The sequence below is a fragment of the Cimex lectularius genome, unplaced genomic scaffold (assembly GCF_000648675.2).
Source record: "Cimex lectularius strain Harlan isolate CLEC.00 unplaced genomic scaffold, Clec_2.1 scaffold43, whole genome shotgun sequence".
In the NCBI taxonomy this organism is placed as follows: Eukaryota; Metazoa; Arthropoda; class Insecta; order Hemiptera; family Cimicidae; genus Cimex; species Cimex lectularius.
The window spans coordinates 1826227-1851199 of record NW_019392661.1 but is presented as its reverse complement, the minus strand read 5'-3'; the positions used below and the strand labels follow the sequence as shown (position 1 = coordinate 1851199).

Below are 24973 nucleotides of genomic sequence, written 5' to 3'. Positions count from 1 at the left end.
AATTAAATCATATTGGTTACAAAAATTTTTATTTTATGAAATCTGGGCACAACAGATTAAAATTATATTGAGTTTTTTAAATAAAATAAATATCCACTGAAGCAGATAGGTTCAAGCCTTAGATATCTCTTCCCTCTACTGCACCATTTCCTTCCATTACCCCACGCATTATCGAGCACCTCATTACATTCACTGTCATATCGAATGTGAATAATCCTCGCAGATTTTAGGCTGCATTCACATTCTCAGATTTTAGGCTGCATGCACATTCTCAGATTTTAAGCTGCATTCACATTCGCAGATTTTTGGATGCATTCACATTCGCTGATTTTAGGCTGCAATCACATCCGCAGATTTTAGGCTGCATTGGCATTCTCAGATTTTATGCTGCATTCACATTCGCTGGTTTTAGGCTGCATTCACATTCGCAGATTTTAGGCTGCATTCACATCCGCAGATTTTAGGCTGCATTCGCATTCTTAGATTTTAAGCTGCATTCACATTCGCTGATTTTAGGCTGCATTCACATTTGCAGATTTTAGGCTGCATTCCCATTCGCAGATTTTAGGCTGCATTCCCATTCGCAGATTTTAGGCTGCATTCACATTCGATGATTTTAGGCTGCATTCACATTCGCAGATTTTAGGCTGCATTCACAATCGTAGATTTTAAGCTGCTTTTTATGTTATGTTACGTAGCTTTTTATGTTCACAAACCTTGAGCTCTCTAGTAATTTTAATGGGCAACATTAAGTTTTTTTTATTACATTTATTTAGTATATGCAACTACAAATATTGTATTAACTATAGGAGAAGTTCACCAGTGGCTACACTCCTTTTCACAATTTTTTTTTTAATTTTTAAAGGCTCAATTAAACTGAAATGGTTCAGTAGATGACTGATTATTTAAACTATTTTAACAATTTCAATTTTGTCGACAAATAAACAAGTAATGGATAAAATTATTTTTTTTACAAGTTGTTTATTTTTTATAAAAAGTTTAAAAAATAGTATCTTTTCGACGGAGACGAACAAAAAATTTATTTTTGCGAAAGTTTATTTCATTTCTGGGTAAGGTCTTAAAACTCGCGTTAATAAAGAAATTTTCGTTGATATGACAATCGTTTGAAGGCAACTGTTCGTTGTATATCTTTAATAGATTTTTTTTATTGTGAGGGTGGGCAAATTAGCGAGGTGGTTGCCGTTCGTTACCGTGTTCATCCCCTCCGTTAACGTCGGCCAGAGGAAAACCATGTAATTGGAGTTATCGGTTGAAATCCCTTCAATCATCCTTGCTTTTTTGAATTCTGTTGGTAATTTAAATCTAATATTGAGTCCCTGTGTTTCAGAGTTTAAAGAGGCGTTCATGCTTTTCGACAAGGACGAAGACGGGGCCATCACCATGGCCGAATTAGGAGTGGTCATGCGATCTCTTGGACAGAGGCCGACAGGTAAAAAGTATTAACATAATCCACGTCAGAAATCATCAAATTCGATTAAACACTTTTATGTTAAACTTCAGCAGAGACCACAGGCCGGCTAAACAGAGAAGACCAATACATATTTTTGTGAAAAATTATATTTCGGAAATGAAACGCAAAGAGTTTTTAGCTTGGCAAGAGCGCTTCTCGAATGGAATGGGATAGAAATTCAGGTGAAATAGGTGCAACCGAGAACGTCGTTTGCTTTCAATCTTCTTACGCCAACAATCTCTTCGGGGGCAAGTGCAATTTCCAAAAATCAATCCAATTTCCGCCTCTTCCGGGCCACCTCTCGAGCCGGCTCACAATTCACATTTGACATTGAAGAATTTCCGGAAAAGCGGGCGTAGGGTCAGAACATTTCGATCGGTTACGTTTTTATGTCACATTGCCAACTGTTGCTTTGAACGTTTTTCAACCTACGTCATAATAGAAAATTAATAGGTAAAAGGAACATTCATAGTTCAGCTCATTTGACAATTTTATTTTATTTTACCTTGCAAATGTGGGCAATTGTTTGAAACCGGTCACATAATGACGGAGCAAGGTATGATTGATGTTGCTGAGTTCTCCCAATCGCATCCCATTCTTCTTACTGTTCCGTGATGTGTAGGGAACTGTGTGGTTATCGTTAACTTGTTGGAACAGAATTTTTGGGTCAGCCAAACACGAGCAACGCTGTGGCAAGTTCGCGTACGTTCTTGAACTTAAAACTGTTCACAGTAAAGTTCAAAGTTCATAAAACATCCGTAAGGAACAAACTTTTTATGAATAATTTATTCGTATCAGAAGCAACTGGAAAAGAAGTTTGACCTCGATCTAGCCATATTCCTCGGATAGGATTTCGCCCATTTTTCACCACACGTGTCTGTCTATTGGTAAAATCTCATCTCACCTAAACTTTTTAAAAGCTTTTCACAAGTTTCTACCCTCTCAGAGGAATGCAGGGGACGTTTACAGGTCCAATGCGTATAGCTGGCAACTAACGGTGTCTCTCGATACTTTCCACTCCTTGGCTAGTACGCGAGTACTTGATTGATTCGATTTGTTTCTACATTTTGCAAAGGGGCCTCGTCAATATCATTTGATGGTTGCCTTGAACGAACCTTTTCAAAGACAAATCTACAATGTTTTTTTGTTTTCCTTTTTATTATTCATCTATATCTGCAACAATTTATGCAATAGGCCGATAGGTCGTCGAAACAACATAAGATGAGATATGAGCCATCTATCAGTGACCAATCTCTACGACTGCACGCTATGTCCAGATGGATGGCATTACGTGCGCAATTCTTCGCAACATCTCAACTTCCTTAATATAATGGTTGGGATGGTATAACTGGAAAAGGCAGGGATGGGAGTTGGAATGAAGAGATAATATAGAGTGGAATTTGAGGTATCGGGATTTGACTGAAACAATAAGATTCAGAAGTCTGAATGGAGAGTCTGGTTGCTAACAAAGAGGAGCGGAGGATGAATCCTGTTAAGGTTTGATTGTTTTAACAGACCCGTCCAGTATGTGTCAAGCAATATTTTGTCGTGAATTAGTAAATCTAGTAGTCTGCCTAGCAGTTTGACAGTCATCTTCTATGTGTAGTTAACCGTACGTGAATTCCATCTCAACCTATATAGAATATGTGTTTATCTGAAATCCCAACTATTTTACAGGATCTGCCGTTTGATAAACTGGAGTTTACATTTGTGGGTAAAGAACACATATTAAAATGTATTTTTATTCTCCATTTACGAAACCATCTAAGGTAAGGAGGTGGTCTTGGAAGGGTCGAACTGCTAATATAGCATCGAATTTTGTAGAGCGGATTGCTGAGTCGTCTGCAAAGGGATGAATATGTTAGGGCTCTTGAGTTAAGTCTGCCGTTTTATACGCTAAATAGTAACAGACCGTTGTAGGGTTGACCCTGGTCACTAGCGAGGACATAATACATAGAAGAGGTTGTAGGTTCGGTAGATAACATGGAAGAAACGATCAGATAGGTAGGGTTTAAGGATAAGAAAGAATGATTTGAGGTTTACCAGTAGACTCTGTTTCCAGATGCGATCGAATTGTTGGGTGTTGAGGGAAACCTGATTGGTATTTACTGAAAAGTAATGTCTAGGATGTTTCCTTGAGAAACCCCAGAGTGGACAGGATGCGAGGAAGAGGTTGGGGTTCGGTAGACAACTTGGAAGAAACGATCAGTTAGGTAAAAATATGAGTTTCAGCAGTGGACCTTGTGCCAGGGAGACGTCTAGAAAGATTCCAAGAGAGAAGTACTAACGCTCTAGAGATATTCGATGTCGTGTGCCACACGATTAATTTAGTGGATTGTAGAGTAGTAATTATAGAAGCCAAATCGATGGTAAGGAATATGTTGATTGTGGATAAAAGTAACCTATCAAGTCCGTTTCCGAGGAGACTTACCGAATGTGGATCATGCAAATAAATGAAAGGGTGCTACTGTTACTATTTAAAGTAACTACGCTTGAGGAAACGTTGGGTCAAGAAACCCAACCTTCAGTTGCAGTTATTTAACAAGCTGCTTCATAAAATTTATATTTTTTATCCAATAATGTATGCGTCAATATGTCAAAAATTCAATAAGAAACTGTCAGATTTCTTTTCGAGAAAATTGACTTACAGCTTATTAAGCCAGTCGAATATTATAAACAAAAAGTAAATGGTCGATCACTTTTACACATTTATAAACAAGCTTAAAACTCTACGATAGAGTTTAAATTATTGACGTCCTAGGAATTGGTACACATGATGGAGATGATACAGTCGATATATTAAATGAAGTAATAATAATATCAATCCGCCACGTGAGTTACCGCGATGAATGACCCTTTGAATAGAATTGGAACTTGACATCTAATACGTACGAAAATAAATATTTTCCTCTTTCATTTTTTTCACTGTCGGCTTACTTAAATCCGTAGGGACTTTCTCCGCAAGGCATAACTCCCCGGTAAACAACGTGATTAAAGCCTGTCTGTCACGTCTTCCTGCGGAAAACAAAAGTTCTTTTACAAGACACCAAAACATTCCAAACCATTGTCTGGATGAAGGAATCGATCCGGGACGGTGCCGTGAGTTTTACCATCCCAATAAAACCACCCCTACGAAAAATAGCCCCTCGATATCTGCTGTAGCCGTTTTCGAAGAATTGGGTCACTACGATTGATTTACTAATACCGTTAAACTATGAAGGTTTTTTAAACCGCAATTTCATCTCTGAAATTATATTGAAGTCAGTTATTACTGGTTTGGATCATTGGATTGGACTATTTTTGGTTGTTTTTTGGACCATGGATTTGAACCACTGTCCTATCATTCTCTCTCTCTCTCTCTCTCTCTCTCTCTCTCTCACGCGCTCTCACTCTCACTCTCTCACTCTCTCACCCTCACTCTCACTCTCTCACTCTATCTCACTCTCTCTCACTCTCTCACTCTCTCTCACACTCTCTCTCACTCTCACTCTCACTCTCTCACAATCTCTCTCACTCTCACACTCTCTCACTCTCCCATTCTCTCACTCTCAATCTCACTCTCTCTCCCTCTCTCCCTCTTTCTCTCTCACTCTCTCTCACACTCTCTCACTCTCTCTCACTCTTTCACTCTCTCACTCTCTCCCTCCTTCTGTTTCTTTCACTCTCATTCTCTCACTCTCTCTCTCACATTCTCTCACTCTCACTCTCACACTCTCTCTCACTCTCACTCTCTCCCTCCCTCTGTCTCTTTCACTCACTCTCATTCTCTCTCTCTCTCTCTCTCTCTCTCTCTCTCTCTCTCTCTCTCTCTCTCTCTCTCAAATAAAAATTAGGCGCCTTGCATCTTTTCAATTTTTCACTATAACCACGGCCATAAATTCAATTTTATCTCGAGTTTTCGGAAGTTTATCACGGAGTCTTTTGGACTTGTTAAACGCCAGTCGCTCCCTGCCAAAAAAACGCCCCTCCTGGAGTTTCGATATATCAGCGGTTATCTGGTTTCGCCGGAAGGGACGCCAAAAGCTTTTTCATCGTGCGAGCCGGACCCGTGGCCCTTTGAAGGAATGGAGTCACTAAGGGAATTTTGGAGCGTTTCCAAAGGGCCCCTACCGCATCGACTGGAAACAGTCCCTTTCCTCCTTTCGTTTTATCGCCCTCAATCGTAGCTCCGTCACTAACTCTCCTGCTCCCTCCACCTCCACATTCTCTTTTTCCGCTATACCAACAACCCTACATCTTAACACAACAAAGCGTTGCGGTCAATCTGCCCTGCCAATACTCCTCGGCAAGGCACTAAAGTCCTATAACCTAATGGACTTACTCCATTTATATAATATAACCATTCGTTTTATCTCGAAAAAAATATTTCTTTCGCTTAATATAACAATATTTTTTCCAATATTATGCTCTCTTAGAAAACGACCCTAATACAACCATTTTCTAGAGAAGTTTCTATGATGAAAAATGTAATTACCTAGTTTCGTAATTTTTACCATCATTGAAAGAACATAATTATTTTTGGGCAAAAACCCAAGCAGTTCATATTGTAGCCTACAGTTATAATAAAATATTATATTACTAAGCTCAACGTCCATTGCAGAACCTTCGTATAATTCCTCCTTTTCACTTTCCTGTTAAACCTAGACCTTTTTGGTAGTTATGATTTTGTCTGAGATGACTGAAGATCCTATTGAACTGCGTCCGTCCAATAAGACTTTTTGCTCCTACACATATAGCGTATATGTGATATTTCATTTTGAGGTATGCTTGATGAACCTGTAGTTTGATCTTTTCCGAACCTTGTTTGGTCACGCGGGTTTCTGCTCGTCGTCACTTTCAGCCCTCGGTCTTTTGCTTTTACAAATCGCGACTTTTTATAATAAGTAAAGTAATTCTTGCCAGAAGGGCTTATTGCCTAACGGATCAAACAACCTTTTTACAATCATTGTGCTGTGCGGGGATTCGAATTCAGAACTACTCTCGACTATTCGGCGTCCGCGACCCCCAGTTTCATTCTAATTGTATGAATTATTTTTTTATAATTTTGTGACATGTGAAGGGATGAAATAGACACAGACCCTGTCTGTAACAGGAGGACGAAACGCATCTGTGACCGAAACAACGAGGGTACACGGGCCAAAATGATCAGAAACAAACTAAGGTTCAAGCAGCATATGCTTCTTTTTTATTTTCTTGATATACTTAGCTTTTCCTTGTCCGTCTGATATTTTCACTGTAGCATATGTTGTACTGCGGTTTCCTCCTCTTTTTAATTGAACGGACATCTTCTCCTGCCCATTTACTGAATATTCTCGCATACCTATTGAGGCGGCCAAGTCCAGTTAACAGCTTTGCTGCAGCAGGTCTGTAGTAAGTTTAATCTAATTCTTCTTCTTTTCAGTCTGTCCTTGGGTGTTGTTCCAATGTTGGTCTTTAACGTAATTTTTTTGTGCTCTATCTTTGTTGCCCTTTTACATTTTACTCCCTGGTACACGAGAACAAAGGACGATTTTTTCTGTACTATTTCTCCTAGCGCAATCACGCAATCCCATATTCGTCGTCACCTTAGGTGAGGCTAGTTTAACCGCAGCTTCGCCATCAAAATAAATACACTTCTACATTTTTTATCCCCAAATCTTTATTATTGTACAGAGATTAATTGCCAATGTTTCTAGTATCACCATAAAAGTTTAATTGAAATCGGTGATCCCCACTTCGCTCTTGGAAGGATTCCCTTATTCTATAAAAATTATTTTCAATCACTTTAATGAGTTCATCCAATTGTTTACTCTAAATAAACAAAACAGCAATTCATTAGTTTTTTATAGAAAAATTATCGTTGATACACAATATAAAAAGCAATTCAAACATCGTTCCCTGAAAAACACCCCATTTTACATCAGCCGACGCACAAAATCATCTATCTTTACGACTTAAAACTATTTTTAAATAAGAGGCAGTTTAACTATTTGCTTCAAATTCCAAATCATAACTGATGAAATCAAATGCTTTCTAAATATTAAAAAAAAAACTGTATACAAAGCTACCTTTGTCAAGGTTTTCACAAATATTTCTCAAAATATCAGAATATATGTGTGGTTTATCCCTTTGTAAGCCATATATCTGCCTGAATTACGTTGTTCAAAACAAGGATGTAAGACGACACACATTTTTCGAGCATTTCGATAACCATAAGTGTACATGAAAATGGGTCTATAATTTCCTAAAATTTTCTTATCACTAGTTTTGTGTAGTTAAAGAGTCCTTTTTTAAGGCAATTTGAAAATTAACTCTGTTGAAAACCAGATTAATTTTTTTTCTAGTTCAAATAGGTTTGAACTAAAAAAAATTGTTATATTAATTTTTTGTCCTTTTCAACCTTCTAAGGACCTTTTGGTTATGCAGGAGTTTTGTCGATTCTATATTTGGCGGCAAATCTTGGCCTTTCCGCTGATATCTCAAGTAAGTCACGATAAATTCACTAATTTCGTGGTCCGCTTGACCAATTAATATATTACAATTCTCTACAAGGTTCTTAGTTGAGATAAAAAAGTCAATGGCACGAGCGGGATTCGAACCGGGTTGAGATGGGAAGTTAAGGTCCTAGTGGTAGTAGCTCAAGTGGTAGAGCAGCGGCGAATCAAGCCGAAGATCGTGGGTTCGAATCCCGCTCGTGCCATTGACTTTTTTTATCTCAACTAAAAATCTTAAATAATTGTAATATATTAATTGGTCAAGCGGACCACGAAATTAGTGAATTTAATGATTTAAAATCACTAAGGCTCTCCGTGGCCATTTCATTTGTCGTCGAGAATCCAATCCGATTACACGACATTTGAAAAATGGCAAAAAGGAGGGAAAATTCAAAAGGTGCGGTTGAGATGGGAAGTTGGTGTCCGAGTGGATCGAGGTCACGATAGCTCAAGTGATAGAGCAGCGGCGTATCAAGCCGAAGATCGTGGGTTCGAATCCCGCTCGTGCCATTGACTTTTTTATCTCAACTAAAAACCTTAATTAATTGTAGTAAGTCTCAATCTTAGGTATCAAGGTGTATTGACAAAATTAGGTAAAATTTTATTTTTGAAGTGTTTGTACAATTTTGGTAACACTGTCTTTAGTACGACCCCAATGTTCAATACCATATGCCTATATCGGCTCTATATTAATATTTTATTTTGCTTTGTAAGGCTGAAGCCGCATGCCATCAACTAGTGTAGTTGTCTATTTCCGTGTAGTTTCATGTCAACTTGGTATCCTAGTGTCATTAGCTGTATGGTACCATTGCTCCATCGATGATAAGAGACGGTATATGCTCCAATTTCTTATTTGTAATTGGTTTTTGAAAGGTTTTGAGGATTTTTGAAGAATGGTTGCTTGCTCCTACTGATATCTTCTGCGAATAAGTGTGCAACCGATTTTTTGGAAAATCCCTAGTATATAGCAAGTAAAGTACTGGACCTAGTATACTCCCTTGAGGCACTCCTTCATTTATTTTTCCTAGTTGTTTGATATATATTGATATTGTTGTTTGAATGTAATGTCTGTCAGTTAAGTACGAAGTAAGAATGTACACTTAACGCTTTGCTAGCTTATTTTACTCTTAAGTCTTCATATCAAAGCCTGTAAAACAGAGAGATGTTAGCAGAACAAATTACTTTTTCTCCGAGATAAAATATAAAAGTCAAAGGTTTGGCTAAAATTTGGTATTACCCTTAAGATTTTCATCAGTTCAACTATTTCTACCACCTTTTCATCACTACAAAAGATACTTTTAGCCGGCTTCTCTTTGTGAAAATATTGAATCCTTTGATTTTTTGTAATAATAATTTAATGTTATTTTTAAAAAATTAACTTCACATAACTACCGAATATTGTGATTAGTAGTAAAAGGATTTAGTTGGAGAATTTTTCTTTATTTTTTTTTTAACAAATATATGTTTACACGTTGTTTATTTTTTTATCAAATACCAAATATGCACATAGATAAAGTTTGAAATTTCAGGCTGATTAAAAAATAGATTTAGTGGAATCAGTCAGGTTTTTAGCTAAGCTGTCAAAGAAATGCAAGATATCAATTATTTTACGTACGTTTAATTCGCCTTTCTCAGAACAAGGATTTTCAACCCTTTTGTTTATCAAAGCCCTTCGAGCTTGAAACTGTCGTCAGAAGAATGATTAATGGTAAGTCAAAACGCCAAAACATTTCACTCCGAAACACTTTATCTGGTATGTGTTAAATAAACTACGTCTTTTCTCTCGCCGAACACTTCAAGAGTGAATTGTTTCTGACACTGCCACAATATTAGTGTTGTGACCAGGCGAGAATACAATTTTAACACATTTGTTATATGTATAATATGTTCCCTATAACATACAGGCTACAAATAAACTAATAAATGAATAAAAATAAAATGCTTGGTTAATTCTATTCTGTACACTTTAATATTAGTGATGGCTGGCACATTTGACAGTCTAATGGCTCTTGAACATCTACGATATTTGATATATGCGTAATTAGAATCTTCGAAACCCATGACATTTTCAGACTGTTTTACGAAAGAAAACTGGTAATCTAAAATATCATATCATAGATTTTTAAATATTCAACCGGGTACAATTACAAATTAATCTGACTTTTAATTTTGATCGGTTACAGAGACTGAGCTAAGAGACATGGTTAACGGTGTTGACCAGGACGGCAACGGTTCCATCGAGTTTAACGAATTCCTTCAGATGATGTCGAGAAAAATGAAAGGCGCCGAGGGCGAAGACGAATTAAAGGAAGCCTTCAGGTAATAAATTACTGGATAATTCCGATTTTCTAAATTATTAACCTTAAACACTTGGCGTTGGCCATTGTTCATATTTAAATTATCGAACTACTGAATAATTAATAAATAAGAATTATTGTGGAAAATGACCAAAGGCCAACATAAACCAGAGTCGTCCAATTAACAAATGAAATTAACACGATGACTCATGGAGGGCTTAAAAGGATTGCCTGCGAGTCATAGCGGTTCGCATTTCTTGGTCATCTTGGCCCTTAGCAGTCATTAATATGACGAGGTTCAACCCCTTCGAGGGTGCTCGCCGCCTCTCTAAAACAACCCTTCACCTGAAATTATCTTTTGTTTTATTACCGCCTTGTTTAAACAACTTGCGATTTAGGTTTTCACCAGTTATGCGGAATCACGACCGCCAAGGAATGTTACATTAATCGGCTATTAATGTAACATTGACTGAACGAGGTTTATTATCTAGTTTACCTTACCTAGATCCTTCATGATTCTGTTTTTTCTTTTAAATATTATTTTGATATAAATATATCATAAAGAGGATCTAAACTTTAAAACAGATTTGAATAATTAACATGGAGGTATGACGTATTAGATGATCCCTTTGTGAAAGTGTGTATGAAATTGGATTCTGAAAACACTTTTTGTCTTGTAAGACTTGGTAATGTTTCAAACTTCCACTTTCCCCACTATTTTTTCTCTCTGTTTTAATTTTATAAATTGTTAAAAACAAAATATGTATCGTATATTAGTGAATAATACGAAAAAAACTTCATTATGATAAGAATGAGAAAAGCGTACTTGCCTGCAAAAAAAAAAATTTCAACTAGCGCAAAAAAAATTTAATTCCCTCTATTTTTCTATTTTTCACTTATATCAACTACTACCTCGCCAATGCTTTTCCTTTTTGTAAAATCGATTTATCTACTTTCACGCAATTTTTACTCATACCTGCTGCAACCTGACGAAAAATTTTAAACCCTTCCAGTTTGTCAATCACTTTTGAACGCTTGAGAAACACCATTTTACCCAGATTCTGTTTTGATTTTTGGCCGAAATTGATGTTATTTATTAAGAATAGTTGGAGAACAAAAAAAATATTTGTTTCGTGATAATGGGCATAGGCGAAAATTCTTAGATGACACCTATTGAAGAAAATACGGTAATTAATTGTTAATTCTCACTTATAAATTTAACAATAAATCAATCATAGTGTTTATTATCAAGTTTTTCTTCTAAAAATATGTGTATATAAATGTACATTACAAACAAATTATGGGAAACTACTTAAATATGCATTTGAAGAAAATTTTAGAAACCTAGTTGCAAGTTCTTGCAATCCCCATACTTACCTTTTTCAAAAAGTTATTTGATTGAAGATTAATACAAACAAAATATTTATTCTTAAATTTGCGAGATATAAGCTAACCCGCAATTCTCCATTTTAAGAAAATTTTGGAACCCTAGTTGATGGGTTTTCCTGCAATCGCCATACTTACCTTTTTCAAAAAGTTATTTATGGTACTTCAAGTGATTGGATTATCTGCTCCAAAATGACCGGAAATCATTGAAGTTTTATAAAAACAAAATAGTTATACTAAATAAAGGGTTAAAAAGACTAAGAAAGTGTCTTAAGTAGACTCGCTGTTTTTTATTTTAATTTTTGGTTGAATGTTTTATTAATCATTAAGGATAGTTTAAGGAAGAAAGAAATCATACAAAGAAAATATGGTAATTAATTATTATTTTCTATTCAATTTTGGAAACTTAGACATGCGCGTGATATAAGCTTTCGTGCAATTGCCATACTTGCACTTTTCAGAAAAGTATTACGGAACTTCTAGTGATTGGATTTTTATTTTGACTGCATCAAATTGTTAATACTTACATATAAATTGAAAAATAAATCAATAATATTGTTTATTATCAACTTTTTCATAAAAATAGTTATATATAAATATACATGAAAAACAAATTATGGGCAACTACTTAATTATGCATTTTAAGCAAATTTTGGAAACTTAATTGATGAGTTTTCCTGCAATCACTATATTCACCGTTTTTAAAAAGTTATTTATGGTACTTGCAGTGATTGGTTTGTCTGCACTAAAATGTCCGAAAATAAATGGTTTAATTTTAAAAAATATTTATTCTTAAAAAAACCATAATATTTTCCTAAAGTGATAATTTTAGTATCCAATTTTGTCAAGTCTAATTTTTTCGATTTTACAGAGTATTCGATAAAAATAACGACGGTCTGATTTCAAACTCTGAACTGCGCCACGTGATGACAAACCTTGGTGAAAAGCTGTCCGACGAAGAGGTCGATGATATGATCAAAGAGGCTGATCTCGATGGTGACGGCATGGTCAACTATGCAGGTAACAATCTCTCCAATCGATTATCAATTAATAATTTCATTCATCGAAATATAATTTAAACATCGACGGATGTGTACATGGCAGTTTTGTACAACGGTAAACAGTAATTGAAGTTAACTATATTTTGTAAGTAAATATGTACTCAACGAGGTTTATAGCTAATTATCGAGTTGACTAATAGACTCGAGTTTCTAGTAAATGGTTAAATACACACAATTCACTTGCTTTGATACGAGGATGTTAAACTCTTGATACACCGTGGATTATTTTCTAGTCACAATATTCAGTGTTCAATTATCATTTGGTCTGAGGTATTGCCTTTCGGCGTCTTTGAGTTATTAAGTCTCAGCTGTACGTCTATCTAATATTTCGGGTATGTCAATTTTTTATCGGTTTTGTGCATGATGTGCCAAATTTGAACTTGTCTGAATTATCTGGGGTCGTTTAAATGATTAAATTGATCGTTTAATTGTTTCCGGCTGCTAGCTGCTAGGGCTATTGCCTGCCCCTCACGTTTTGTCTATCTCGCATTTTTTATTACCTCTATCCTTCACGTTTAACCTTTCCACACGTGATTAAAATTTACTAAGTCAAGTATAATTCACTTTCATATTATTTAAACGATAATTTAATCTAAGTTTCGCGGGATTCAAGAGTTCTCGATATATTGCTGAGACCACACTCCTATATCTACTATAAAATAACCTACAAGTAGGCGTCGGTGGCCGCAACGGTTTAGGCGTTGATACGGCGCTCATCACTGTAAGGTAAAGGTCCCGGGGTCGAATCCAGCGGCCCTGCATTCAAACCCGACATATTTACAAATGGGTTTTTTACAAAAACACCCTGAGGGTTTATATGACCTTAAAAAAAACTTACCAGTGACTACCCTTATCCCACAATATATATAAGCTGGGTTACTTTGGTGTATTTGTGGGAACTCGATATTCCACCACAAACATACGATAATGTTCACGCTAATAATTACATTCGCTCAAATTACGGATATTTTTTCAACCAATGTAAGAGGGACTCCTTTTATGCGACCATATATTTTGTCTGCTTCCGGTATAGAATCAACTTCTTATTATAACCACTGCTGTGATTTAAAAGTTGTTTAAAGACTGTAGGCAGGCCATTCTTTGCTGCGGTAATTCCTCGTACTGTGTTAGCATGTGACCCTGGTCTTTCTCTGGCGAGACAGTTCATGTGACAGCCTGGTGTGGACATTCCGCAAGCGATTCAATATAATTCTTTCTGTTTTCCCATTTCCTCTATTTTACCAATGGTTTTAGTTCATGTAGTTTGTCGGTCATCGTGGTCCAGAGGTTCTGCCATTCTTTCCAACATTGGTTTTGAAAAATGGCAAAAAGGAGGGAAAATTCAAAAGGTGCGGTTGAGATGGGAAGTTGGTGTCCGAGTGGATCGAGGTCACGATAGCTCAAGTGGTAGAGCAGCGGCGTATCAAGCCGAAGATCGTGGGTTCGAATCCCGCTCGTGCCATTGACTTTTTTATCTCAACTAAAAACCTTAATTAATTGTAATATATTAATTGGTCAAGCGGAACACGAAATTAGTGAATTTAATGAAATTGGTTTTTAAGTTAAATTTTTACATCCGCTGGATTCAACGGTTTCTGGGTCATGCTTTGCCCTCGTTTGGCTTGTTCATTTCCGTCTTTGCCAACATGTCCCGGAATCCAAGATAGAATTATTTATTTTCCTAGTTCTTTTAATTTATTTATTTGTTTTTCCTGAATTCCTTGGTTTTGAGGGTCCATGAAGACATACTGAAGGCCAATTAATTGATTGATGACTCCGATTTATCAATAGTGATGCCTTTTTAATTGATTAATAGATCATTTAGTTTGCAAGTCTATTTTCTTAAGTTCATGCCGATTTGTGATATGTGTCTGTGCTATACTCGTTCTATAGAGTTTTGTATTCGTTATTGTTTAAATATTTTTGGATTAATTTTGGGCCTTTCTGGTCGTTCTTTGTCTTTCAGAGAAATCCCATCTAAACTTGGCGAACAACCCTTCACACCTGTTCATTTCAGTATTTTCGCTGTGCGTCCTTTCATACTTGATTAGTCCTTTATGGTAAAATAGCGTTAAGTATCGAAATAGAATTTATTTAATTTTGCCTTGACAACACTAGTGTTGAACTGGATCAGAACTTCAGAAAAACAGCAAAATAATCCTAGTGACTAAAAAAGATAATCAGTAAGTTTATCATTTATTAAATCTTAGTAATAAAGATCAGTCAATCAGCCCTAAAAGAATTAGCTTGAAAAGATATCACAGATAAACTTGTCGGTGAATAGATTCAAAATCATCAAAACATACTAGTCTAACTATATCATGGGTTCCAGGGCACTAAATAATTTCATGTAGAGAGCAAGCAGACCAGAAGATCTTCAAGTCCGTTTGTAGATACAGAACGGTCAATACAAAATCCTCTAATTATGAATAGGACCTTAAAAAAAAGGGAGAAATTAATTAACTATAGAGGTGGACAGTACTCATGGTTAAAATTAAAAAAAAAACGAGCAAACACTACAGTTAGACAGGGTAAAACTTAGGGGAGTGTTAAGGGTATAACCGGTCACTGGCAACTGAGAAAACACCTATACAACATATCATAATCAATGATGACACAATTTAGGTTTTGCAATGCATCATTCTATACAGTTTTAACAGTTAATAGATAAATACAATTATATGGTACAGAGATGACTCCAACACCAATGAAGGTCAGGTTTATTCTGCTCAAGCCCAAAACCAAACTCGTTAAGGAAATACACCTCACCCTTTCACCGTAAGATGTATGCTCTCACTGCTACACTCACAAAATCGGACAGCCCTAAGAGCATGTCCTACCCAAGTTCATATCCGAAATAGTTTTCATCAAAAATCTACAAAAACCTGGGAAAACATAACACATTGACAATATGTTGGTTGCCAAGGCACGAGAAATTCTGGGTAATGAACAAGCAGGTAAACAGTCTAGAGGAGGATCTGAAAGACCAAGTATAAGCCCAGGACCCATTGGGATAAAATGCTCAAGACTCCATCTCAGAAATTGGTCCACAAAAAACAAAAGGAGAATTGGATCACTAGTTTGCCCTTAGGATCATCATCATAATCAAGTTTATCTGAAACATAGTAAATCCAAATATGCAACTTTACTTTTTCTACGATTGTACGATGAAGAATATTTAAATAATGCCAGCCAAAATTGTATTTTATACGTGTCTGAATTTAAAAAAATGTTAAAATAGGTCTTAAATGTTAATAAAATACTGGGTTATTAACTTAACATGCTAAGAAGTAAATTTAAAAATATAAAATAAAAAATTCATTATTTTCTATGAAAATGTATGATTTTACGAAATTTCTTGCTATTTCTAGTTATCTAACTTTTATTCGAAAAAAGACAATCATGCCCTATTAACGATTTATTACAAATCAAATTGTTTATATATAAAATACATAATCCCCACATTTCACACAGTAAATAAATAGCAAAAGAAAATGAAAACTGTCAATCAGTTACAAAAGCATATTTGTGCACGGTTAGTGTATTTCTCGACATACCGCAAGTAAAACTTTATCGATTTAGTTTAATTAGAAATACAATCATATCTCAGTGTAAAGTAACATTAGCTCTTAACATCAAGTTAATTGGTAATTAAGGATAAGATTGTCGTGTATCCTTTTGGCTGGAGTCCAACTATACCAATTAGGTATTTTACGCCTTCTAGAAAACAATGCAATTTACGCGCTCTTGCTGCCAAAGTGCTCTCTAAATTTCCCAGTTTGAATAGCTCCCTAGTTTCTTCTGTTCTTAACGAGGATTTTACTGTTACAGTTCCAACTTGGCGTGTAAAGTTACCAGTAGGAACAGTAAATAAATATGTTTTGAATATCAAAAGGACATGTTACTATAATTGTGCAGTTGTCTGTTAGCTTGAGCTGGTTCCCTTTTTCACAATTTAAATTAGTATCGTAATAACACGAGCTGTATCTTATTACTTTCAAATATAACGTAAATAACTTCGTTTTATAAGCTTACTTCAAACGTAATTTCTTTTATAATGTATTTAATGTACGTTTTTTCTGTTTTAGAATTTGTCACAATCCTTACTTCCAAGAAGTAGATCAAAGATGAACATGAAGCTGCTCTGGGCATTATTGTCTCACTAATATTTAAGAGACGGAGCAATTCAACTTTAGTTATACTTCAAAGACTTCTGGCAGTATAAAGACAAATTGAACATAGTACACATCCTGCTTTAAAACAATCTAAACATGTATGTAATCGGTGGTAAAACAAAACAGAACCGATTTTTAAAATCAATTTCTAAAAAAAGGAGAATTTTATATAAAATTTAGATGCACTTCAGTCAAAACTTCAAAGGGAAGAAAACTTGTCTGCTGCTGTTTGTTACTTTTATTTTCTTGTGTGGATTTGCGAACTTTTTTCAACACATTTTTACTTTCTACCACATTACACACTAATTTGTTTTTTATATGTAATTAACAATTTCACTATTTGAATTTAGTCATAAAAAAATAACACTTTGTGCTTGGCTTAAGGTTTTGCGTATTTGTTATTTTGATATATAATAATAAAATATAAGATAATTTTTAAAAGAATGTCTGAAGATTCACCTTTGTTGAAACATTGAATGTTTAATTTTTTAGTTTCTTAATAAAAAGATGATTGATGAATTGAACAAGTGTTGGATTATCGTCCTGTAGTGAGAGTGGAGGCATTATTAAAGAATATTCTAGCTAGTCCACTGCAAACAAGTGCAGTGAATCCAATTTCAATACAGGAAATTGGAGAAACAAAAAAATTGTTTTAAACTTATAGAGTAGTTGTTTTTGGGGTATAAAAATGTAACAAAAATATTGAGCTGCAATTTTTTTCCCTCATATTGTAAATTTATAATATTTTAAGAAATCCTTGTTTGTCAACAGATTGTTGAATTTTAAGAAAAATCAGTTGGTACAAATGAAAAATTACATCATACAAAATACACCAGGGAATGTGATATTTCATTTCATTAATAAAAATAAAAATATTATTTGATGAAATACAATATTACTTTTTGGTCTTTTTCGTTTCGTATCGGAGAAGATACTTTATTTTCTTTTTAATTCGTGATAGTGTTAAATCCCGAATGTTGCTACATCCCATTGATGTAAATAATAGCAGGTGGTTTTATATAAGTATATTGAAAATATATTAACTTAATATAACTATATACAAACGGTAGATGTAGAATTTATAATAGAGCAACTTAAATGTATGAGTCGCAGAAAGGCCATATTCCAAATTGCAATTTTAAAAAATGCACGAATGGCCTGGATCAGTTTTGTTCTTGTTATTTTATTGACTAATAAATTATGAAATGAATGACCTGTGATTCTGAATTGAATTTAAGCGTGTAAACTATTTTTGTTCTTTTTTTTGTTAGAAACTGGTAAATCTTGATTATGAATTCGGCCAAATATATAATTCGTGATATAACAGACCAATCAATTTTATCGTTTGTATTTTGACGTGGTCATTTTTCAAAATGAATATAAATTTTCCTTCCTACTAAGCATGGAGAATTCTTTTTAGATCCATTCTACTTATTCGTTGAATCGTAAATAATGGACTGATTTGTTGAAGATTTTGTTTTTGTAAAAGTTCAATAATTTTCGAGCCTGGTGTTTAAAAACACTGATTTTTTTTCTTTTGATAACATTTTTATATTTATCAATAATCATGTAAGTTTTTTCTAGTCTATTTTTAACGTTCAGGGTATTATGAAACTTTAAATTTTAATGTAATAATATAAACTATACAGCAAAGATATATTTCAAATTATTTTTATTTTATTTTATCATTTACCTTTTATTAAAATGAAACACAAATTAAATTTAGATGAATTTGGAATTTTATTTGATTAATTATAAATTCGGCCTGTGATCATTGTGTTCAAGGAGTGCCTATGCCAGTTTCGACGCATTAAAATTACATATTCTACTCAAGAGAATAAAAAAAAAAGACCAAAACGTATATTTTTTTACAGGGAGGTCTTAATTTATAAAATATTTTTACCAAAATTTATTTTCAGAATTCCAAAACTGATCCAGGCTGACAGGTCCATTATTTCAATTTATCGATACTAAAATGTTGTTTGTTCCTTGGTGTTAGAAAATAAAAAACACGTAAGCTGTTAAATGAGAAATGTCTATATTGTTGTTGGTTGTTTAGAATATTATATTTGCTATAAAAAATATATACATACATATAACAATCTGTGTATAAAATAAATGGACAATATTTTTTTGTTAAAATGAATGAAATATATGTTGATCAATTTAATAAAAGAGTCCCATTGATTTTTAACGCATAAAATTGGTTTTTAGTGTCACAAAGAACTACTTATTTTGTATACGGCTTCCACCAAAAAAGAATCAATCCTTTGTTTTGTTTCTGACGAAATTTATTATAACGAAAAGAAATTTAATGGCATTTAGTTTATACCTCTTTGATTTAGTATTTTTTTCATGCATATTTCATAAATCAAATACATAGAAAAAAACAATTGGAGTATCTGTGATGAGGCATATATTTTGCCTTGTACATTTTTGTATTGTTTTACAATTAATAAGCACAGTATGTTTTACTCAACCATTGTTATATAAAGTTTAAAAAAATAAATATTTATATAAGCAATACAAAAAGTAGTATTTTTGGCATTCTAATTTTGTATTGTACATTTTTAGACTAGAATCTGTTACACTTCAAAATATTTTTTTAAAAATATATTGTTTGTTGTATTTTTTTATTTTAACATAAGAAAAAATATTTCAAATTTTATGAAGGTACTATAAAATACTCTTATAGTAATTTAAGATATATGTTTGATAAAGTATGTTAAAGGAAAAATAAGTGTTAAATGTGTAAAAGAAGTGTGTGAAGAGCAAGATAAGGTGCACAATGTTTTTGACATCAAGGATATTTAATTAGAAAAATGTTTGTCCGAGACAATTGTAAAACCGACATTTCCAGGTTAATTTATTGTTTTTGTATAGAGGCAGCGCTAATCGTCTAAAAATGGGAACTTTCAATACGGATTTTATTGTACAAGAATAGTGAAAAATAAAAACAGTAAATAACTGAAAATATCTCTGTTTCTTTATTTTATGGAAAATTTTCGCTTGACAAAACTTTCTCTCGACATGAAATTTCAAATCGATACACGCTAGTGAAATTTAGCACTTTGTAATACACATTAATAAATGATATAATAATAATTATTATTATTATTCAGAAATCGTGAGATGCGGTCTGGTGTGATGTAGGTTTCAGAAAAACATTTTCTTTATCGGGCCAACGTTTCGATCTTTATTGAGATCATCTTCAGGGCCTGGGATTTACAAACATTGTTTACAATTAACAAATTCATGTAGGATGTGGAAAAGCGAATTTATACAATGCAAAATATATTTTTTATATTCAATCAAAGTATTTTTAATAAAGATCAAAACGTTGGCCCGATAAAGAAAATTTTTTTCTGAAACCTACTTCACACCAGACGAATAATTTCTGAATAATTATCGATTAACAGTCACTAATCACCACACATATTATTATGATAACTAGAATTGAGAATAATTCAGTACTTATCGTAAATCTTAAAACTACAAGAAATATATTTTTATATCGTTTGAAAACTTAAGAAACAACAATTAGACAAATATAGTATAAAATGAACTACATCGACAGAACCCTACAATTTCAAAATTCTTAGCCAAATAATTATATTCTAATTTTAATATTAGGGATAAAAAAAACAATAAATTCGATTAGATAATAATAAGTAAGCTTCCAAAAAGGCATTTTCCAGCCAAAAAATTGACGGAATTACATTTGTTTAAGCCTTCCGTCTACTGCAACCTAATCAAATAAATGACATGGACAAGCCAAATAAATAAACATTTTAATTTTTCATTTTGTCTTGTCGTTTAGAACTGCCCATTGTGGCTGTTCTGGTCTGACAGTAGTAGTTCGGCTTCTCGTCATCTTTAGTGCTATGTGTGGAGAGACCAAACTAAGGTCCAACGCCCGCAATCCCCAAGATGAAATCTCACATCTTTTAATGCAAGATATAATTGAAAGAAAAAATAATTTCAAACTTATTCTAAAAATAAATCTGCTAGAAACGTATATTTTATTTACAGTTTGGAAACATAAGAAAAGTAAGTGATAAGATAAAGGAATTATAAAATGAACACCGTTGACAAAACCCTACAATTTTCCGATTATAAGCCAAATAATTCTATTCTAATATTAGGGACAAAAAAAAACAATAAATTCTGAATGTTAGAAACTCATATGAAAGAACATGTGTACAAAATAAAAATAATTTCTGTTAAAAGGCTTAAACAATCAATATTTCCAAGTTTTATCCGATGACTGGCTAATAAACCGTAACACAATGTCCTATAAAATGTCTGCTTATGGGAATTACATCATTGTTGTTGGTAAGTTTCCTTTAACCCTTTGGCCGTTGTTCAAATTTACTTAGTATGTTGCTTTAGCTTTAGTCACAACTATCCCTGCCTCTTGCGTGTCCTCGAATAAAAACACATTCGCCAACCAGTTTTACAAGGTATTTTATAAAAATATTGAACCGACATAGAAAAAATATCGATTGTTGCTCTTCTCCAGCAAATGAGCACGTTTTACGGGAACAAAAACTTGGTCTGCTCTCCCGTCGGCTTGAAAATCGCCATGGCGATCATGCACGCCGGATCCGCAGGAAACACGGGAGATGAAATAAGGAAATCTATGAATTTTGGTGAGCAATCGCCAAACTTGGAGACGTTAAAGAACGAAATAGAGTTTTTGAGGGTAAGAAATTTTTGAAACTATTGGGGGAAAAGACTGCTCAAAAAGACAGTGGCACTAAACAATCATATCAAATTTCGTAAATTTAAAGTTGATTTTAGGAAATTGTCGACTGGAGAGATGCGATTTTTCAATTTTCACATCTATTAACATTTTAATGTGTATAAGTGTCTCTCTCGATTTTCAGCGGTCGTTAATTTTAACATTTAGATAAGGAAATCGGAAAAAATGTCTTTTTGTAGACCCCGGGGTTAAGAATGACCATAAAACTGTTTGTCAATAAGAATGTCACAGTCAAAAAGACGTTTGAGGATGACGTCAATAATATTTCCAGTGCTGTTGGAGTTGGCAAGGTCCCTTTCTCAGAGGACCGAAGAGGATCGGCTGAAGCGATCAACAATTGGACGTCGTCTTCAACTGATAAAAAAATCAAGGAGATTGTAAAACAAGGTTTTTATTTTGTCCCCGTGACATCCGTTTAACGGGTATAAATTTACGATGTGCGATTTTCAGATGATATCACATCGGGAACTCGTTTAATCATCGCCAACGCGGCGCACTTCTTATCAAAATGGAAGTACGCCTTCGACAAGAAGAAGACCATTTTCGGTTATTTTACTAATTTGCACAATGCGAATACAAAAGTGAGATACATGACAGACACTTTTCTTGCCAATTATTCACAGATTGTCAAGCTCAGGGCGAAAATATTACAGCTGCCGTTCGAGGTGAACTTTTTTTCTCACAGGGTTGGGGACGCTAACCTCAAGTCGTTACTGTTTCAGGATGATGCGTTCCAAATGATCATACTTCTTCCTCAAACAAACGCTGACTTGAAATTCGTTGAAGGAGAGGTAAGCAAAATGGACATGAGCGAAATCGTCGGACTGCTGCAACCGACGGTGATCGAAGTCCGTCTGCCCGTCTTCAAGTTGGTTTCTCTAGTCAACCCTAGACGGCCTTTACAAAATGTAAAAACTCCACTAAACCAGCTCTACTCAGTAATTTTAAAACATCATTTCTGATTTTAGTTGGGAATAAAACAGCTCTTCACACCGGGGGCAGATTTGAGAAACATCTCCGACTCGGGTATATACGTGGATAAAATAATACAGAAAGTTTCAATAGAAATAAACGAAAATGGAAATCAAACATCACCATTAAATGGTAAACAGTAAACTTCATTTATCTTGAGAGATTAAAACATTCGTTGTTGTTGTTTTTTTTTTCCAGAAAAGTATAAGAAAAACGCAACATTGCCGAGGTTCTATGCCAACACCCCTTTTATGTTTGCAATAGTCGACCAAACCACAACGCCATTATTTTGTGGAAAATATACAGGGGAGAATAACTGAACAGAAAACATTCCTTAGAAGGCTAATAAAACACAACCATTGTGGAAAAAAAATATAGAAGTCTGTAAAAAATATATTTTTATATATATATTACAACAAAAGAGATTGTACGTTTATTAGGTTTAGTAGGTTGGACAATAATATTAGCTCTTGATGGTTCAAAATAATACACAAAATCCTCAATGACTATTGGATCGTTGGTCTGCACATCAGCAAATAAAAAGACACAATTGACAAGATAACATACAAACCACAAAACTATGTTTAATTCTAAATTACCAACCGACCAGAAACGAACAACCCTTAATCACCATAATCGATTTTTACAAAACTTTGAATTATAATTCTTTAGCGCTATTTGAACAAATTGTGCATTATGTTAATTGTAGATAAGACCACTTGAACTACTTATAAAAACATGACATCCACTGTGTTAACTATTACAAAAATTGACAACAAACTTCAGTTCGGCATATACAAAAAACAAATGGCAACAGACACTGTAAGAAGCTTATCGAACAAAGTTCGTCCGACCAGGAAGACAGAAGCCTCTTTATGAACTTACGGACCGCGACTGATATTGGTCTATTGTACAATCTCAATTATTATCTAAAGCTAAGCTAAGCTCGTTAAGCTTAAGTCTTTTTATTATCCCAGCCTCCTGCGATTATCCTTCAGGCTTTGGCTTTTCCTGTCCAAAAAGTAGGACTTTCAGCCAGCAAAGGCCTTCGCAGGTTTTCTTCCTAGCGATAACTGTGCTGGCATATTTCTGCAGCTACCTGTCTATACATATGCCTCCGTATTCTGTAGTGTCCAGTTAGCAGTACTACAGTCATCCTAGATTTAAAACGTCCTAGGTTTATCTGTTGAGCATTTAATTTCTACTATGGTCCATTAATGGACTTTTGACCTAAAATTACAGATAATTTTATTTAGGGACCAGAACTGACATCACACGCACTGAAGATGGAACGGCGTGACAAAGAAGCGGCCAGCAAGTTCGTCACCCCGCAGACCTCAAGAAGAAAGTTGCCAATTTATTTACATAAATATACAGGCTTTTTTCTGCTGCTCCAAATTTACACATGCCTCCGGAGTCTGCAGTGTCAAGTCAGCAGTAGTCTTAAACACATCCTAGGTTGAGTGGTTCTGCCGTTAGTTCTGCGATCATCCTTTTCGACCAAACTACAGGTTTTAGGGACAGGGCAAAACCGTTGCCACATGAACAAACTACTGAAGATAGCGAAATGCCGAAACAGTTTTATACCATAATAGCAAGACAAGGAGGTCTAGACTGTAATTTGATTCTTAATGACGATATCAAGTTGTTGTAATTAACAGAACTGTGCATTACCGACAGTAATCGTTATTTATTTTTTGGTAGATAGATATTTAAAGACATTGCTTTTGTAATGTTAATCTTATGATGTAATAGGCTTCATTGGATATATAATTTAAAGCAAATTTAACAAGATACTTACTGACAATTATTCAGAAATCGTGAGATGCGGTCTGGTGTGATGTAGGTTTCAGGAAAACATTTTCTTTATCGTGCCAACGTTTCGATCTTTATTGAGATCATCTTCAGGGCTCAAAGTGTTTGTCTTCTGTGTAANCACAGAAGACAAACACTTTGAGCCCTGAAGATGATCTCAATAAAGATCGAAACGTTGGCACGATAAAGAAAACGTTTTTCTGAAACCTACATCACACCAGACTCATCTCACGATTTTTGAATAATTATCGATTAACGGTCACTAATCACCACACCTACTTATTGATACTAAAATACTTATAGTTACTTATTTATAGCAATGTTAATTATTGAGTCAACTTAATATGTACATGGCAACTCCAACCCTCATCTTAAGGGTCTCCTTACAGAGTGCCTGGCATTGATGATTTAAAATTCACTCAATGTAAATATCTGCTTTTCCTTGTTGGGTTGGTTTGTCAGACCTTTTCTCGGTTTGGCAGTGCACCAAGAAAACACCCACGAACCCACCCCACCCCATATTATCTTACATATGATGACACTGAGGACGGCGAAAGA

At 34.4% G+C, this 24973-nt stretch overlaps 2 protein-coding genes across 7 annotated transcripts in view; both read left to right on the top strand.

The window, feature by feature from the left end:
• Positions 1-19839, top strand: part of LOC106662559 (calmodulin-A-like) — a 212965-nt gene extending 193126 nt beyond the window's left edge. For all 6 annotated transcript variants that reach the window (XM_014386741.2, XM_024224917.1, XM_014386740.2 and 3 more), the window contains 4 exons: positions 1349-1450; positions 10128-10263; positions 12499-12647; positions 16777-19839. In XM_014386741.2, the coding sequence (XP_014242227.1) occupies positions 1349-1450; positions 10128-10263; positions 12499-12647; positions 16777-16808 (419 nt within the window). In that variant the 3' untranslated portion in view covers positions 16809-19839. The remainder of the gene's footprint in view (positions 1-1348; positions 1451-10127; positions 10264-12498; positions 12648-16776) is intronic.
• A 1193-nt stretch (positions 19840-21032) lies between these two features.
• LOC106662432 (serpin I2-like) lies at positions 21033-22980 on the top strand. Its single transcript, XM_014386521.2, has 8 exons — positions 21033-21198; positions 21256-21326; positions 21386-21568; positions 21808-22015; positions 22079-22293; positions 22351-22536; positions 22597-22732; positions 22799-22980. Exons 1-8 carry the CDS (start codon positions 21153-21155, stop codon positions 22918-22920), a joined length of 1167 nt encoding a protein of 388 aa, XP_014242007.1. The 5' UTR covers positions 21033-21152; the 3' UTR covers positions 22921-22980.
• Positions 22981-24973: the final 1993 nt, after the last annotated feature.

Coding starts and splice junctions, on each gene's coding strand:
- LOC106662432 (XM_014386521.2), top strand. CDS start 21,153: ATGTCCTATAAAATGTCTGCTTATGGGAATTACATCATTGTTGTTG. Junction 21,327..21,385: donor TCGCCAACCAGTTTTACAAG/GTATTTTATAAA, acceptor GCTCTTCTCCAG/CAAATGAGCACGTTTTACGG. Junction 22,537..22,596: donor CTAGACGGCCTTTACAAAAT/GTAAAAACTCCA, acceptor TTCTGATTTTAG/TTGGGAATAAAACAGCTCTT.